At 40.9% G+C, this 19,617-nt stretch overlaps 2 protein-coding genes across 2 annotated transcripts; one reads left to right on the top strand and one right to left on the bottom strand.

Moving 5' to 3' along the window:
* The first annotated feature begins 2,783 nt into the window (after positions 1-2,783).
* Positions 2,784-8,094, top strand: gltpd2b (glycolipid transfer protein domain containing 2b). The gene is made up of 4 exons (XM_068601031.1): positions 2,784-2,974; positions 5,430-5,488; positions 5,663-5,841; positions 5,959-8,094. Exons 1-4 carry the CDS (start codon positions 2,905-2,907, stop codon positions 6,575-6,577), a joined length of 927 nt encoding a protein of 308 aa, XP_068457132.1. The 5' UTR covers positions 2,784-2,904; the 3' UTR covers positions 6,578-8,094.
* A 1,382-nt stretch (positions 8,095-9,476) lies between these two features.
* atp1b2b (ATPase Na+/K+ transporting subunit beta 2b) lies at positions 9,477-19,476 on the bottom strand. The gene is made up of 7 exons (XM_068600144.1): positions 18,990-19,476; positions 14,841-14,969; positions 14,640-14,747; positions 14,265-14,470; positions 13,952-14,011; positions 13,350-13,445; positions 9,477-13,211 (listed from the first exon to the last, which is right to left on the bottom strand). Exons 1-7 carry the CDS (start codon positions 19,078-19,080, stop codon positions 13,044-13,046), a joined length of 858 nt encoding a protein of 285 aa, XP_068456245.1. The 5' UTR covers positions 19,081-19,476; the 3' UTR covers positions 9,477-13,043.
* Positions 19,477-19,617: the final 141 nt, after the last annotated feature.

Below are 19,617 nucleotides of genomic sequence, written 5' to 3'. Positions count from 1 at the left end.
GGCGAACAATGCTCATAAAACTCCATCGAGACATAGAACTGCTTCAGGATAAGTTGAAGAACAGAAGCAACAGAAGTAGAGCTTGCTGCAAAGGTAACTCTAAATTATGACGTTTCAATCATTTCAAATCCAGGGACTAAGTTTGCTGTGAGTTATTGAAGTAGAGCCACTCTGCCGCGACAAGAGCAACACACAGACTGACTTTTGGAATGTGCCATGTGAGTTGCACAGTATGTAATGTACTTCTAAATATAAAGTTGGGGAAACAGAGACGAACTTCTTTAAAGTAACTGGAGTCTCCAGAAGGCAGATTATATGTCTCGCACTCAGTTCAGATCAGTTCAGAGATCAGAGACAGAAGAAGGGCCGGATCTGCCCGGCCTCAAAGACACAAAGACGCAGCCTTTACTCACAGAGCAAAGCAAAAATAATATACTGTTTAGGTTCAGCGAAACATGGGCAAACTACCTTTTACATTTTAAGATAAAGAAACCTATCAACATATGGTTTATGGATATGTACATCTATACAGCTGAAGCTAATACGTTTTCTCTCAATTCCAACCAATTATATTCGACAGTTCTTTAATGTAACTGACAAGAAGGCCTCCTTGTGCAAAATGACAGATATACTGTTTTTATGAATATAGTTGCATTTAGTGAAGCATGTGCGTCACAAACATTGTACGTCAATGCAGTTGGACCAAGAGCTGTATTTGAATAATGTGTAAAAAAATGTTGATCACCAGCGCCCGCTATGCATCCATGGTATAGCTCCAACAGTAAACTCCTACCAGTAAAATGAACCATTCACTTTCACAATGTAATCCTGTTTTGTGATTGACAATGTGATAACATGTTGAAAGCTTGTTGCAAATGAAAGTTCTCTGGTGTACCTCAACCCACAAGCCACCAGGCCACATCCACAACAATCATGCTTTCTTTTCCCTCATACAATTTTGAACGTCTGCACTGTTGCCATTACGTTCAATCCTCCAGCTGTGCATATGCGTGCTCTCCTTAAATTGAGTCAAAAAACAAAATTATGAAGAATTGGAAAAAAAATAAGATCACAAGTGATTCAATGTTTTTACTCGAAACATGCGTTGATCTAACTTTTGTGCAGAAGCTGATGGAGAATCCAGTCACTGTTTTATCTGACAGTGACAAAATACGTTTTTCCTGCTCTACTGACCTCCCATATACAAATTAAGCTAAACAGTGTGAAGTCCTATGTTCCATGTGCTTAGTCTACTCAGTACTTTGCACCTGTTCACCATGTCAAGTATAAACCGCTTTCTGTTTCTGTTTTTCTTAACCAAAAATACATTTTTGATAGACAATATCTTTTTTTAAATGACAATTTTAGGGCATTTAATCTGAGATTACCAGCTATGCAGAGTGAAATGGTTAACAGTCACGTGTTTTCAAAGAGATTCACAGTCTTCGCTTGTCAGTTGCTGCCTATTTCAGATCATTCATTGGCTGCACACAGTGAAAGCCCCATGACCAGCCCCTCCCAGACAAGTAATTAATGCCCCGGCTTTCAATGTTTTCCCGCTTCTCCACTACAAAATACCATTGTTAAGTCCCTCCTCAGGAGCACACATGTGGTTTGGCTTGAGTGTGGAGTTCAATGTCTGTTCAACTTCCCCCACACCAGAGACAGAAAACCCAGTGATGGTGACCGATGAGTGGGTTTTCGATGATCACAATCAGAGGTGATAATCATGGGAACAACCCTTATTCACTACATCTTTACTCCAGTTTTATTGACTTGTCTCGGACTTTAAACTTCAACATATAGATGTAATCACTAAATAATAAGTTAGTAAAGATGTAAAATGTTGTAAAAGACACGGAGACAAGGTAACAGAGATTAGATTAGTTTTTCCAAAATAGTTTCCCACTATGTTTTGTGGAAGTGCAGATGTCTTTGTCGTATATTGAATTAGATTAGCATCAATGGAAATCTTTGTTCATTCTGCCGTCTCAGCTCGAACAAGATTGGTTCAACTTTGTTATTCATTGACAAACGTGGATTTGGTATAATTTTTGACAGCCACCTTGTGACACAATCTGTTTTTAATTGTTTAATACTGAGGTTTACTCTATGTTGCAATAAAGATATTAAAAAAAGTGGAAAATACATTTGTTTACATTGAGAGAGTGTCCTGAGATACTCACTGAAATGTGTGTCAACACAGTTGTAATGTGTGGTAGTTGCGGTGGTGCTTCTAATGGATTGTGTGAATGAGTAATAGAGGGAGAGAGCGAGAGAAAGAGAGGGAGAGGGAGAGGGGGGAGAGAGAGAGGAAAAGGGGAGGCGGGAGGGTGGTAGTGGTGGGAGGAGAGGAGAGGGAGCAAGTGTTTATTCGAACTGACCAGGAATATAGTGCTTATATTGAAAATAAATCTGGAGGAAGGGGGTTACTGGCGGACAAGCTACGCTGGCTCTGCATTATCAGTCAGTGGCTGATCTCTGGACTCAAATTGAGCAACACCACAAGAGACGGGCAGCTTCGAAATCAGTCAGAAACAAAGGCAGGAAAGAGGAAAGACGTGAATCAAAGAAAGCCAAAGGAAAACCAAAAAAGAAAGAGCGACAGCAGGCTGAGTTGTCACAGTGAGGAGACGAGATAAAACAGCTGTCGTAGAAGAGAGTTAAACTACTTCTGTGAGGTTGAGAGAACTTTTTTTATTTAAGGTTTTGGGGAGGAGTATGAAAGATTTGCGAGGTCGTGGGAAGGGGGGTGGTCGGAGTCAGGGGTCCAGCAAGGAGTAATTGTGGTGACAGCCAGTGCAAGGGGACAAGGACTCATGAGGACTCACACAGAGGAGTTAGAATATAGGGACAAAGAGAAGGAACCGACAGGGACTGGCAGACCCCAAACTGGACTTCAGTATGGGTGTTAAGAGCAAGGCTGCTGCTGCTATCTTAGTCTTGCTGTTGTTCCTCGGCTCCCTATGGATCCGTGAGTATTTCTCTCTCTCTGTTTGTGTGTGTGTGTGTGCGTGTGTGTGTGTGTGTGTGTGTGTGTGTGTGTGTGTGTGTGTGTGTGTGTACATTTGTAGGTGTGGTTTCTATGTTCTGCTATTAATCTAGACAATCCTTCCCTTGTTTGAAATACATATGCTCCTTGTCAGGAATGTGTCACATGGTGGGGCTGCAGAATCAAGCATGATGGTCACATATTGCTCACTCTTCCAATGCTTAAACATTCAATAACATACTATAAGTATTTATATATGTAATTTGACAAGGTGTTTTAGTGGGAGAGGATACAATGATTCTTTCAGTCACATCAGATAAACTATAACCTAAATAATTACTTTGTATACATGATGAAAATTCTCAAGACATGAAAACATCTAAAGGTTTATAATGCAAAACAGCCTCAAACTCTTTGTATCTTATTATGGGAATCTTTGACTATTTGAATAAGTATGCCAAAATGGAACTGTATCTTAGGTTGGCTTAAAAAATATAGTATGACAATTATAAAGTATTGCTGATAAGAAAATAAATAACTTGAATGGTTCCTTTCCTGTTCAATCCACAAGTCTACATATAAATAAAACATCTTCATGTTGGAACAGAAATCTGGTAAGCAGTGTAACAATGTTCAATCGGATCATGTGATCTTTTTCTCTTGCTTGGATTCAATTCAGAGATTTGAAAGACTTGAGTGAGATTTGAGATTGCAAACGGAGCGGAAAGGAAAGTTCAGTTGGGAGCATGAACAGCCAGCTCTGCATCCTCACAGTAACTCAGTAAGGAACCTTATATTTAGACACAGTTCTTAGTTTGCGGTGGCAAACTTCCCTGTTGACATTTTTGGCAACATCTACAGTAGGTCACCGACAAGTTAGAAACGCATGTTCATAAAAATGTGTTGAATTTGAACTTAGAGACTTTGGTAGCTCAGTGAGACTGACACGCCAAGTTACCTGATAGGAGTCTGATCGTTTGTGAAAGTCTTCCAGGGTCAATTTGGAGGCTGACGTTCAACAGCATTGCTGTTCATGACTCATGTAGCACTGGCATATTTTATGGTTTTGTGGTTGTAAGGAGGTCAGGTGCATGTCATTAGAGATTATGATAGAGCCAAGAATTGATCTCAGCAACTGGTCCTGTGCACATGATGTGTGCTAGGAAAGTCAGTGTTTGAGACAATTAAAATCACAGGGTTTGCTTTGTCACAGGCTGGTATGACCTCAAAGGGATTAAAACTCAGCATCATGGCCTGCTGCCTTGTCTTTTTTTATTATCTGTTTATCTACTTGTCTCTGTGCTGTAGGATCTTAAACACATGGGTAGGTAACACTAGAGAAAAGTGTAAGTTATTAAAAAAAAAATGCAACTGAAAAAAACAAGACCAATGTTGCCAACCTCTTGCCAATAAAAAGTAGCTTATGGTTCCAAAAGTTGCTTAATTTGGCAAGTAAACTGCCAAGTAGGCAAAACTGACAGCCCGCCTCCTCAAGCCTGCCTCCAAAGCCATTTCCCCTATTATCATGATGAAAGTAAACCTATCTTAATAAAGGTAAACCATGAAAATGGCTATTGTTAAAACTCAAAGCTGTGAAGCTTGCAGCTTGTGGAAGACTGCTGAAGAGCCATGAGTGCGCACAGGTACGTGTGTATAGATAGATAGATAAATCACAGGCTCTTTAGACTGGGGCAGGGATGACGTTTTTCTTTGTTGACTAACCACTGAAGTTAGCATCACACTGGTTCCCTTGCAAATAACTTGCAGAAAAAAATGAATGTGGTAAACACAAGTTTATGATACTAACACATTTGTTTAGCTATCTTCACAAAGGAACACCGCTTTTATGATTTTTGTAGCGTGAATGCAATTGCCAGAAGTAAAAAGCTACTTGTGCTTTTACACGAGTATGCACAACAAGGCTGTGAGGATGGACTTGTTGATGTAATGATGTTTCATAGTTTAATCAAGCCACTTGTTACCACCTGTCAATTCTGTAAGATAGGTAAAAAATGAACCAGATATTTACCTTCAAGAAGTCTGATACATAAAACAGAGCTAAAAATGTTGATTGATTAGGTGATCAGAAATATGACTCTAAATGATTTATTAATGTTGACTTCTGGATACATAAATTAATCATCAATATTAAGTGAAAAGGATTTGACAACATTGTGTTCACAACTTGTTTCTCTATGCCTCTGAAGGCCAACAAAAAACTATTTGATTGCAGGTTCAAGTTAACCTGTAATTCTTTATAATTATTATGGAAATGCGAACACATACATATTTAATTTTTAAGTGGTAAATGCACATGTTAATTACAATGTCCTTGTGTTTGAAATAGAGTTGCAGCATTATCAGACAAAAAAAGACTCGCAATCAAACACTAACAGTGTGCGCTTCTCTTGTTTCTCTTTATAATGTCTCGCTGCAGATGGAGGTTTGGATTACCACTGGGATTCTTGTTTCAAAGGATATAATCAGGTGAACACGGTAGGTGAACAAACATTATAAAGCATTTATTCACTCGTTACATTTCCTACATGCTGCTGGTTTTGTGAAGCCGATGGCTAATCGGAATGCAGTGAATCACTTCCACTTTCTCTCGTTCTTTGTCCCCTGTCAATCGCCCTTACGCTCACATACTGCCCTTCCCCCCACTGTCAGCATCACCAGCTGTACAACAGCAGTGAGGCCAATGGGGCCGAGGGCCCCCAGGTCATGGCAGTGTGCCCTGGTCAGACCTTCCAGGTGTCACTCCTGTTCTCCCACCTGCTGGCTACACCAGCCTACACCTCGGACGTGCTGATGCAGCCATATCTGTCCAGCTGGGACGAGCTTGTGAGGTAACATCATCAGATAAAGCAGGAGAGGTAGATTAATTCACAGCCAGAAAGAAATACGTAATTTATGATTGAGGGTATGCTGGACTCTGTAAGATGATTCATCTTGTTCCCCTCCAGGTTTATGGAAGCGCTGGGCCCTATGGTGGGACTGATATCTAACGAGATAGGAAGCAAAACTTCTATAATCCGTCAACTGGCTCTGTTATCAGAAGGGAACCCTGAAGCAGAGCTGGGCCCAGATATACACTCAATAAACAGTGTAAGCGCAGATACTGGGACAACAAACAGTCCGCAGGCCTCGCAGCACACTGGCGCTTATCACTCTGTACGCTCCATGATCTGGGTGGAGCTGAACAGAGGACTGGTGGACTTCCACCACCAGACGGACTCTGGATGCAGGACTCTTCTGCGTCTGCATCGGGCTCTGCTTTGGCTGAAGCTGTTCCTGGAGAAGCTGGCTGAGACGCCAGAGGCCGGCCGGCTAAGGAGCCCCTCAGACCTGTGTCGAGAGGCCTACCAGAGCACCCTCGCCAACCACCATACCTGGTTCGTCCGCAGGGCCGCCGAGCTGGCCTTTATCGCCATGCCAGATCGGGGTTTCTTCTTCAGGCTGGTGTGTGTGCAGAGCCAGGAGGAGCTGAAAACAATGCTGAACCGAGTGGTTCAGGCCATTGAAGAGGTGTATGACAGGACGCAGAGAGCACTTGAGGAAAATAACATGCTGGACTTGCCATAGAAAAGGGGCAATCAGACTTGACCACATTTGCACTGTCCTCCTGGTTTCTGGGGCATCCAGCGAAAAAACATGGTGTAAACTTCTAAAGGAAACATGAATACAGTTTTTCCAGCTAAACCCCCCACCCTTCAACCAAAGTACTGCGTCAACAATCAACTGATACTAAAAGTCAGTTTGCCTTCGGCCTGTAGAAATTCTTTATTACAATTTATGACTCGGCTTCTCGCCTTAGAAGCATTTTAAAGACAGCTGATGCATTCAGGCTGGCTAACCACAGAATGTGAATTATTGAAGCAGGTGCACATAATAACATGGGCACCACACACCACTGCAATACATGCAGCTTTTGTTAAGCTTATAATGTTCTCAGCACGTGTCACAGGGAAGGTGATTTTGTAATGTTGTAATGGATTGCAACGGATTGTACAGTTCATGGTTTTTTTTTATGTTTTAAATTCTATTGAAAATATGCTTGGTGATTTAGTACGCTATCTCTAAAACTGGCTTGGTCTCGAGGCCTTGTAGCTTTTAAATCTGGGACCAATCTTTCCCAATTAAAGAGGTATTACACAAAACAATCAACAATGTGCTGAACAAAGGACTAAATGCTGCTTCGGAGCATCTGTGTTGTGAGTGTGGAAAAAACATTTCTCTGTTATATATTATATATGTTTCTATCATGTTCAGAATTACTAAATTAAATTAAATTAAAAAGAATCAAGATGCCTATTTTTTAACATAGTGCGGTCGAGTAAAGTGATAACTTTGACATTTAAATGCCAATGACTGAACTGTGTAATGTTACCCACCATCCAGCAGAGGTTATTGTGCTCTGCCACGGACTCATCTTTACTTACTACCATCATGGTGGATATAATCGGCTCTGTGTGACACTTGTGCCTGAACACATTTTGTGTGATTTTTTTTTAAACCCCAATACAAATGCTGTTTCCCCAATTGTATCTTAAATACATGCTTAAATATTGTAAAAAGTCCTGAATATCAGAGGGTTGCAGACTATTCAAGATTTGTATATATATAGAATGTGTGTAAGAGAGAATAGCACGTGTGAGCATCAATCACCCGTGCTACTCTTGATCGGACTATTTTAAACCCACAAATACCTCTAATGCCTCGTAATCCTGACTCTCTCCCTTTTGCTGGACGGTGCTTTTTTCATTCTGAGTGAGACAGTGAAGAAAGAAGGGATAAGAATAGAGCCTGAAGACTCAGACTGAACAGGAGACAAGAGCTGGTTGAAGGTCAGTGAGCGAGCGGAAGAACACTTTGGCTGTAATCTTGTCAAGCAGTTGGCCGCAGACTAAAGTAAAGCAGCCCCCAAAGTAAGCAATAATACTAACTGAAACAGAATTCACACACTTCTTGGCTTGGGTCGATCACTATTTGGTGTACTAGAATCCAACCAAAACTTGAATCTGTGACCTTTAACATGCACTGTGTGCTGAAAGGATAACATGTTGCTTGTGGCATTTCCTCCTCATACTCTTGTGAAAATAAAGTGCAAAGACTCTCACTAGTTTACACATATGAACATTACCTCAACTCTTTTTAGCAGTATATGTGCAACAGTTAACTATGGTGTCCACTGGTGCTGTAGACTGTGAGGATTATGGTGAATGTAAAAGATCCACTTTCAACTTGCAATGTGTAAGGTCTGGCCAAATTCTCCAAAAAAAATAAATTTTACCTCTACTACTGTAGAGGTACCAAAAAAAAATACTAATTATTGAGGGCAAGAAAGACTAATTCTTCTGAGACCCGGTCATGACAACACTGCTATCTCGAATCAACGTTGCATGCAGCTTATATTGTGTTTATATGCCACTAACCGAGGGCTGCATGACCTTTGTAAGCTTTGAAACGAGAATACAACTCGTATTTAGTTTTATCCGCCCCGCCACTTGAGAACTACTTTGGCAGGAAGAGCGCGTGAGCTCGATGAGACAAACCTTCTTTTCGCGGTTGTGTAGCAACTGTGCAGCACTGGGGTCACAGTGGGATGTGGCCAACAACAATGTCAGGTCGAACCTGTGTCACAGCATCTCCAAAAAGCTTGCTCAACCGACTGGGAGTGGCGGCGGTACCCCATGATGAGACCCTCAGAGCGTGGCATTTGCGATGGCTAAATGCAAGCTAACTGCTAACGGAAGGTTGTATCCCCCAGAGCTGCTGCCCGCTCTCCTGCCGGCAAAATAAGGAAATTCTTGTTTTTGCCATTGGGTTTAATCCAATAAAGAAACTGTCAAAGCACACACCAACTGTACCTTCAAGGTGATTGACAAGCCCAGACTGGAATTTACAGGGATTCGCCTCTCGAGGTATAAGTGTTATTCCAAGACAGGCCGGGCCGTTGCTAACTAGTTCTCATACTAATTGAAAAAGATATATTAACGTCAACATTGTTACTTCTTCACATGCAGGTAATGTTTCTTTTTGGAATGTTTGAAAACCACATTCTGTAATGATAGCAACACAAATCACAAAATCACAATTTGAGTATGAATACTGAGAGAGAATATGGAGACCCGGTTTAACAATTGCAAATCTGTATACAAATCTGTAGACAAACTCCCACACGTGCAGTATAATCCAAGTCTCCTTTCCCAAACAATCATTTTCGCCGAAATCTTACTAATTAAAACACTTCCGTCACTACCGTTTCCTAATGTCGCATGCGCGATGCAAGTCTGTGCATCAGACAGAGGAGAACGTGTTTTTAATAGTGAGATTTGGGAAACAGATTTTTAATATAGTTTTGCTGTTGTTAGACCTGGCCTTCATTTACTTCAATCAAGGATATGCCCATGAAGGAATCACTTCTGTCATCCTATAAAGACACCAAGGAAGACCGAGAGGCAAGAATTGAGAGTGAGCCTGATTTCCCTTAAATGACATTTATTTATTTATTTCTCTATCTTGGTTTGCAGTAAACATGAGCAAAAATATACATACAGTAAGAGCAAAAAAAAAAGAAGATCCAGAATATAATCGTCATCCTTTTGGGGCGAGAGTATCTCAACAAAATGCCATGGATTTATTTTCTGAACTATCCTTATACTGCAGTCTCAGGCAATACAACGATATAAGACGGGTTTGGTGGGGAAATGTATGTTTGTTGAAGTTATGCTTTATTTGAAACATGAATAGTTCACTCTTTCTGACATTTGCATTGGACCGTGTTGTAGTTTTGTTCTAAAAAGTTCATGAAGGGTTTACACTTGAAAGTTCTCTGAAAACTCTTTCTGATGTATTCACTATCAACATAAACCTGGTCTTCAGAAAACTTTCATTGCGGTCTTTAATGGGCTCAATTTTTTTTCTAAGACAGGACAAAAAAAAAGTTTCTACATAAAAGAAAGAAACAAAAACCTTTCCAACCAAGCTGCTAACACTTTGCCATTTGTTGAATGGAATGCAGAAAACATATCCAGTAGCTCCCATGACATGATACAATCCAAGTTTATACATTCTCTCCACTTTACAACAAAATAACAATAAAAATACTCTTTTATAAATAAAACACTTTTTATATTCCATCATGATAATGCACGCTGGCAAAATTGCCTGACTGCATATCTTTACCTTCTGTCTTCCTTGGACTTAGTTACAGCCTTTATAATAAATACATACAGCCCCACAATAAATAAATGTATTGCTTTTTGAGGACATCTCCAAATTATCACAGAAAAAAACAAGCGATAAATGGAGATAACAGGAAATAACATTCTGTGACACCGGGGAACAACACTGTCTGTCCACCAGGAGGCACTGTTATGTTGTAGTTTAACACGTTCCTTTTGTGCGTATTATTATTATTAATATATAAGATGAGGCATTTTATTAACAGGGTGCTTAGCCCTCCACTTGGATCCTACAGTATCTCTGCTGAGGATGTGTCAGCGCAGCACAAATAAATCAAATTTAAACTGTCATGAAGATCTTTGGTTGAAGAACTAATCTCCACATGCACATGAGTAAAACATGGAAATGGCCAATTAGGTGATGAAGCAGAACATTTTATTTGCCAGAATTGGATTCAATAGGTTTTGATCGATTTAAGAATGATTGGGGTATAGTAGAGTTGAATGCATAAAAAGAAAAAAGAAAAAGCCATACATTTTGAAGGCGTTTGACACAAGGAGGAGGAGGAGCGACAAAGTAGGGTAAAGAAGTTGAGCGTGCCTGCTCAGGATTAGCTGACCAGATTAAGAGATTACATATAAATTAAGTAAATGTTGCAGGAATTGCAGAGGAGAAATGCATCAACTCATCAGGGGATGGTCACAAAAAGCACACAAAAAAAAGAAAGAGCCTCTAATGACTGTTGGAGCACATCCTTCATTATCAATAATGCAGATATAGATCAGATCTAAATGTCTTTCTTTGTCAAGTCTGGATCAGATAAGGAGGTCCTTTTTATACCACTGTGAGATATTTGTGAGAGAAACACATTACTCCGAGAGAAAGTAAGTGGTGGAGTCGAGCCAAACCTAAATATTGGTGAACAGATGCTTGTGTTCCACATTTGCTGTGATGCCACAGCAGGATCACCGTCACATTGGTACAATGTTTTTAGCCGTGCTGAAGCAATGCAAGTTTAAAAGACTCCACACATTAATAGGTGTTTTTTGTACTGCACAATAAATGCACGTTAATGTAAACGGTACCAAACTTGGGCCTAATCTATGCTTTTTCAACAGGTCGTTAGTTATCTTGAGGGTTTTGCCGCTGGACGGGGATTCATACGTCAGTGGAGAAATACCACAAGATAACACAATTTATGATGGAAACGTATACACGGAAGTCAATTTGTTTTGTTAATTTCCTACAGGACAATAAAACAAAACTACCAACTCACATAGTCAAGACTCTAACCATTTAAATAATATTTAAACTATACCTTTTGATATCCTGGATGAATATTTCAGAGGATGATAACGGGTAAGAGTTAAAGAGGGCGCAAACACAAACTTTCTACATCCTTCAAAACTGCACATTAATTAATTCAAAGCACACTTTCAGTGTAAATCAATAAAAAAAATTGACAACGGCATCTATTTCTGATACATATGAAATAGATGCAATACACGAAAGAAAGAAAAGATATATACCGTAAATATTTGTGTTTAAATTAATTAAAAATTGAGACACAAGAAAATAGCTCTTGATTCAGCTTCAGGAATAAAATGATAGACGGTGACAGGGAGTGTAACGTCATCGTGCAGCAGGAGGATCAGCTTTGCTATAATCATTTGATATTCAGATGGTTGGTTGAAGGCCGACAAAGCATTACTGGTCTGTTTAGCTACGAGCTGATTGTTTTGTTTTTTTGGTCAAACTAAGGTGATGTTGTAAGATCTGAAAAATGACTGACGTCTCTCTCCTTTCATAATTCATCAGTGATATTGCTATGAAATTGGAACCCAAATATGAAACACATCTGTTTCAGAAGCTGCTCTCAGGTCAAACAACCAGTGTGAATACCAAATGATCCAAAAAAGAATGATCAGGAAATGGAAGTTGTCTCTTCCGACTCAGGCATTCATAATGTATGCCACTTAATGAATATTGCACATTGCATGCAACTTCCCGACCTACAGTATGAAATGGGACCTGTGACTGGAACACACACTCACACACGCACACACGCACGCACGCACACACACATGCACAAACATACACACTTTTAAAGGTTTTGACGTCAACTGTAACTCCCTTTTTGTTCGGAGATGCCTATCTTACAGTTTTGTTCTAAAAAATACACACTTGCTGTGTGTAAGGTTAGATTACAGTGTGGCCCCTCCTGGTGGTCAGTGGTTTAACATAACCTTATTTCACACTTAGCAGAGAGGTGGGACATAGGGGCCTCCTGCCCTTGTAGCACACTAAAGACAATACACACATGCAAAATGGCTTCATCTCTGCATCCATCCATCCATCAAGATATATGAGAGTTCGCTGGATTATTCTTTTAAGTGCAACAAAATAGACATACTGATATAGGGTTATGATACCGTATAAATACTGTAGGTATACACATTTTGTATTGTAAGTGTTGTGTATATTTATAGAGGGGTACTCTATAAGGAGGCAGCAGGAGGGGAGCAGCAATAAAGTGTTAATGTTGCTGATCGTTGCAAACTTTGAAAACACATGTTCACATCCTTTACATCCCCTAGTTTTCATGCAGTATAAATAGACGTCACCTGAAACTAATTTACAGAGAAGAATGTGTCCCAAAGCTCACAAACAGAAATAATGACAGAATTACCACCCTTTTATTCTTACCCCATTTCATCAAACAACCGGACAAACAATTTCCCCCAAAGTTTGGGGGGTCGTAAACAAATCCTACAAAGGGTGTCAATACTGAGATTTGTTTCTGTGTGTGGGCAATGTTGCAGAGAATGAAGAAAGTAGTTTTCAGGAGAGGAAAAAGATCAACCTAGGTATTAGTGTTGATCCTCAGCTTGAAAGACACTCTTCCGGCAAACTTGTCTCTTTCTAATCCAGTGGGAATGTTGTTGGCGTTGATCTTGCACTCAATGTTGACATCTTGATTGGCAGTAATGTTAAGGAACTTGACGGCAACCAAAGGCTGAGAGTAGTTCACCTGCAAAAACAGGTCCCAGGACAACTTCAGCACAGGCAGTTATGCATTCTGTCTGGTACGTCTTTCATAAACTGTCTAATAATACGTGATAGCTGCTCGTTACTAGCAGCAATATTTTCAGACTGATTTTAGTCTTACCTGAGCTTTCTTGCCATAGTACGGGTAGTACATAAGGTTGAAAGTGCCATTAGGAGGGAAGTATTGCATCTCTCCAATTTTGTCAGAGTCTTCTCTCTGAGGGGATGAAACAGCTTCATGAGTTACAGCCACTACATACATGAAGAAGAGGAGGTGAACCCCTATCTTTCAATCGAATTTCCCGATATGCCCACTATCTACTTCAGCAATCTATTGAATGCAAAACATGATCTTGATATAGATATATAAATATATATCTAAAATCTACACTACTACAATGTATGTTTTAACGCAATCTAAAGTCTAAAAACACAGGTTTTGTCCTATTCTTACCCATTGATCTTTGCCAACTCTGTATTTCTGAGAGTGAGCAAATTAATGAAATGCAACGAGGAGCAAAAAGAAAAAAGAAGAGGAGCATACACAGGTGGTGTAAGTGACAAAAGTGGCATGCAATACAGATATGACAGTTGAAACAATACAACCACAGACATCAAAGAGAATGGAGACGACCGATGAGAGCGAGGCACGAAAGCAATGAATGGGCTGAAATCCAAATTGTTATGTTAGACCTTTCATTGGGAAAGACAAAAAGGGATTACCTTTGCACCACAGGTGACAAACGGAGTGATTCCATTCTTTCCTGGCATCATCCCGATCACCTGTGACAGAGACACAGCACGTCTCCAGAACCATTCCCATTTGACTCATTTTAAACACAGAGGAACGGAAAATAATTTCAATAAAATATGCCTACAATTAACGATAAATAATATATACGGACTGGTATCTTCATACTGATGTTCTAATTTCTACTGAGATGCTTGTTTCTTTATTCCCAACCAGTTTTATTTTCTCAGTCACACCATGTCTCCTAGCAACACCATCCCTTCCTTCCCTCGTTCTCTTTCATACCCGATTCAGCTTGATGATGATGCATGGCTTGCCCTCCTGGTATCCAAAGTAACGGTCATTGATTCCAGAGCAGTCCTCCAGAATGGTGCGGTTGAACTGACAGGAGCGCTTCGGGTTGTTCTTTACGTCGCCGCTGTCCTCCTGCAGGAAGTACTGGTCCGGGGTGCATTCGTTATTTTTCTCAGCCTGGACGGAGTTGTTGTAGGCTGCATAGAGGGGGGGGGAGGGGATATTCATTCTGTTTGTAAGGGCTTATGACTCAAGTGAAGCCTTGGTGCAAGGCAATTTTCCACATCCATCTTATTAGGTCAAAACACTTCATTCTAGATTGTTGGATAATCCGCAGCAGTACGAGAGGCAGAGAGCCAGACTTACGTGCCATGAACTTGTCCAGGGCCTGAGCGTACATGTCCCAGGTCTCAGTTCTCCCAATGTCATAGACAATCTCGTAGGTCTCATCTGCTTTGGGTCTAATCACCATGCCTGTGAGTGACAAGAGAGACAGCAAGGGTTTCATAACAGCATGCCACGGGGTGTGACCTGTGTCAACGCAATTTGTATTATTAGCTACCGCACCTGGCGTGGAGAGCCGGTCCTGCCAGGTCGGTTTGTGGTCGTCCAAAGTCTGCAGCATGACATACATGGTGAGCGCAAACAAGCCGGCAAGGAAGATGTAGAAAACTAAATAGAAGAGAAGAATAAGACCTGCAGACAAAGAGAGAAGGGGGTTGTATCAGCTGTGAGCGATATCAGTGAGGAATGGAGCATTTTCATGGATAAAACATTGGAAACAAATAGGTCGACATAGAAAAGCTGAATTATACAAATGGAATAAATAAAATATGTATTATTTTTATTAAAACTGGACGGATATCATACTGACAAATAAATCTGTCTCACAAATCCTGTGTTCATATTAAATTAATATGCAATTTTTTGGCTATAGCTTCCCTGCCAAATTCAGAGTCAAGGTTGTGATCAAACAAAGGGATTATGTAGACAAATCAGTCAAAACTAACATTATATTGCCTATGTTTTTGTGTTGCTTGATAAAGGCATGAGCTACGTATATATAGCCATCTCTGTTTTATTATTCATTGACATTTTCACAAACTTTCTCTTTGTATCGAGACTTCTGCCTCACAATACACTTGTTGTGCTGGTGGCGGTGCATAATTTGTGCATGAAGGCTACATTGGCTACAACCGCAACTTTGCATATGTGCAGTCCATTTCGTGATTATCATAATGCACATGTTTAACTATGAATATTCTTAAATCTCAGTGGATAATGGAATCAGTTCATTTTAATTAAATGTTGCTGCAGTGTTGTGTCTGTGTGGTCACTTTCAGACCAGTAATGTTCACAGGAGGCCAGTTAATCCTCCATCTGCCACTATCTTTCTCACTCAGATGAACAACCGTCCTTTACACGTTTAAAATACAACTGCAAAGTGGTCTGAAATAAAGAAGATTTGATCAATTATTTGGTCAAAACAGTATGTTCAGGTTTGCTTTTCTCACACTCTCTTGCATCCATTAAACCAAGATTAAAAGGATGGTCTATGAAACTCATAGCGTTTAGGGGGAGGAACGATGACAGAGAGGGATACTGGAGGAGGGAGAACAAGGACCCCCTGGAGACCAGGCCACAGGGTCAGGAGATTACAGGCCATCATAGACTAGACCTATTTCAATTACAGTGAAAGAAGACCATCGTGATAATGTTACAGAGACCGCATCTGTGGATTGTTTTTCTTTTCAATTAATCTCTCCTTTTTTTCTTGATTAATGGTTGCCAAAAATAGTGACATCACAATTTCACAATGCTCAATATGAATGGCTGTGAATTCATCAAAATTACAGTTTATTAATCATTAACTGACTTGTTTCAGAAGCGTCTTAAACATTTAAATGGAAAAATGTAATAATCTGGCGCATTGTTCCACAATAATGTTTTCTACTTAAATGTTCAAATGCTTTTGAAACAACTGTTTGCCCCCACCACAGACATTATTGTATACATAGAGAGCAGAACAACAAAAATAGCCTTTTCAATGACACATCCCTCATTTTGAGCATCAACTCCTGAGGCCTGTGCTGTGGCCCCCAGCATGGAGTACACTCGCTCTGTCGACAGGCGCTGCAGCTGCCTCCCCACACAGCCAGAGTTACAGGAATCCATAACCAAATGTCAAGGGGAAACTGCTCCACGGGGAACAATTACAGAGGGGTATCTTGATGATTTAGAGCTTGCGTGCGTGTTTTTCATACGTTAGTTACAAGAGTCATTGGAATCCAAGGTGAAATGATTGAATGGCTGAGTAAGATGGCTGTGAGTGCGACTGTTGCATGAAGAAGACCCAAGCTGAGTCATTAAATATATAAAGAGTCAGCACTCCAGGCCCCGGACCAAGCCAGAGGCACTACAGCGAGAGAGGCACCGGAGACAAGATGTGACAAAACAAAATGTTAAAGTGATTTTTTCTGTCCCCCAATGGAGATGTGGTGCAAAGCGCAAATACAACACCACCCAGGGGAGACTGGATGTGATAACGTGCATATGGGTTCAAGCGTGCGGGCAGGGTGGCTTTCCCCCTGGCAAAAAGGGTGTTAGGTTCTCAGTCAGCCCACTCAGTGCTGATGATGGACAGTGAAGCATCTCCATTTCACCCTGGTATTGTTTGCAGACGGCAGTTGAAAGCAACGTACAAAAGGCCGGGGTGGGTTGGTTTGGCATCCCGTTCTTTATTCAATAATAATGGCGGGAGGTGTCTCTCTTCTTCAGAATTAATTATGAGGACAAGCTGTTCAGTTGCTTTGTAAATTGGTGATCAAACAGATCTGAACTGAAATTTTAGTGTTCTGGAGAAAGAATAAATAGCTATGCACTGGAGTTCTTTCAACACTAAAACATCTATTTATTACCATTGTATATTTGTTTAAGGTCTCCAATCTTATACTGAGGCCCTCATCATGGTTTTGTTACCCATTGGGCCCTTTCATAAGGCAATATGAGCCTTTTGTTGTTTTTGGAAATGGGAGGTGCTGAACACTTAATTAGTTCTATTTTAAATAGGCGTAGTTGTTTGAACATCTTTGCCTGGTGTCGGCTGGTGGCAATGTAACATCAAAATTGAAGGACTGTTCTGTTTCATCAAAGCTTTTTCCATATCATTACAGCTCTTTACACAAGCAAGTGTGCTGTGTTTCATCCTCAAAGAAGCCTTTGATCTAAGGCTCTGCACGTACATTATACTGCATAATTATAAGTGTGAACAACAAATTTGCTTTTTGAAAACCTCTGACTTGTATGTTGTCTCTCCAATTTTCTTGGCCTATTGACATAAATGGGTAAAGAAAATGGATGGATGGGCTGCCACGCAATAAAACAAATGGACCTCGGGGAAGGGTATGCACAATGTATGCATCGTTAGGAGAATGAGAAAATGCTGAGGTGAAATGCCAAGTTTAGCAGACCTGCATGTAGTGGCTGACTACAGAAATAGCCTAATTAACAAGCCTTAGAGAGCACAGCTTAAAAAGGCCACCAGACCTCAAAGCACCTGGGACGCACTGAGCTGGATTAACTGCACTAGGATTCCAGCAAAGGAAGCTACAGCCAATGATTCCCAATTCTATTCTATTAGTAAAATGTCCATTCAGGAAACATTATGAGCAGAAAACCACTGCAAGTAAAATCACTTTCAGCATTATTCCAAACACAAAACTTGAGTGCCGCTGAGATTTTGTCCCCAGTGTAAAGATCAAAATGAATCTAAATTCCTGAAAGTGGTTTACTTTATTAGATCCACCTTCTGAATTGATACCTCCCCCATCAGCCAATGAAGTCATTAGATTAGGATTAAATCCCTCACTGATTTACATTCACTGGGAGGGGCCGGGTTGGAGGTGATACAAATAGCTTTTGGCCCACGGCTTTACCCAGATTAAAGCGCTCCAATGTCATTAGAACAGAGCCATATGCGCCCGATCATTTCATGAATCTTTGAAGTAGTTGCAGGCTGTAGGGCAGAAAGGAGGGCATGTGGCAATGCTCCTGTGTTACGTATAGGCTGGGATTGGATCTTCCTTAAAATCTCAGGGGGCAAGCAAAAGCCTGAAAATGAATGACATCATGTTAAATACTCAGTAGACAAAGCTCCAGGCCTACAAACCTATTTATATTTAACTCTAGCAACCCATCGCCCAGGGAAAAAAAAGTCTCATCTGCAGCAGAATTCATGTGAAAGCTAGCTCCAGCTCTTTCATTGCTTCCAAAGAGAGATGCTGGTGATATGCACTTTGCAACCTGTCTCAGCAGTGCTGCAGTAATCTTGCTCATTCAAATGTAGAATAAGACCATAGGCCTCCACCCTTATGCTGAGCGCATTGCGCACAGAAAGCAGTGCCATAAATTAATAAATAAATAAAGACGTTTTTTTTTGTTTTTTTTCTTCCTCCGGCTTCCACAGGAGCGGTGTCGCATTCAGATTTCAGCACCAGACTAAAGTGAAAAGCGACAGCTTTACTCATCACCGAAACGCTGGCAGAAAATAATCAACCAACTTCTCGCAGGGTGAAATTAATATTACAGTTACACATGTGCATTCGTGGAGGCCTCTCGTGAAGCTTTATAAGGCTCAAGAGACTGTGACAGAGACCTGTTACAGAGCCGTGGAGGGACCGTGTTTGCTGCATTGCTGTAGCTATAGACAGTACTCACCCCAGCTGCTCGCCGTCCTGCCCAGAAACTCCCTCGTCCTCGAGTTCCATATATTTTCCTTCCACCCGTTTTTTTCTCCATCTTTCGACATGTTTTCATAAAATGGTGGACCCCCCTAAACCCTGATAAACGCTCCCTGATGAATAAACGTCGGGTTGAAACAAATGACCAGACAGCAGAGAGGGAGAGAGAGAGAGAGAGGGAGAGAGAGAGAGAGAGAGGGAGAGAGAGAGAGACTCACTGTAGCACCGCAGATACGAGATTAAAAGAGCCGGTCTACTGAAGCGCTCAGACGCACAAATGAATGGAAAATAGAGTATAAACACTTCTTTAGACAATGTGGTAAGATAAAGCTGGCTAGTAATATTAAAAAGTAGCGTTCCTGCTCTCTAGCTTAGACCTAATATCTGCCCTCCCCCAGTTCTTGTCTGCATGCCGCAGAGTTTTGATGAGTGGTGCAGAAATCTAGTGATACTGCGGTAAAGCGCTCCCTCCGTCTCCCTCCACCCTCTCCATCCCCAGCAGAGCCAACCCCACCTCCTTCTCCCGCCTGGCCAATCATCTGCACCGCATCTCTCCTCCTTGTCGGCCCAACGCACGACAGACAACAGTTAGAGCAAATCATCAT

This window comes from Clinocottus analis, unplaced genomic scaffold (assembly GCF_023055335.1).
Source record: "Clinocottus analis isolate CAN_PGR_092001 unplaced genomic scaffold, fCliAna1.0.p SCAF_5, whole genome shotgun sequence".
Taxonomy (NCBI): domain Eukaryota; kingdom Metazoa; phylum Chordata; class Actinopteri; order Perciformes; family Cottidae; genus Clinocottus; species Clinocottus analis.
This window is presented reverse-complemented; position numbering and strand designations above follow the sequence as displayed.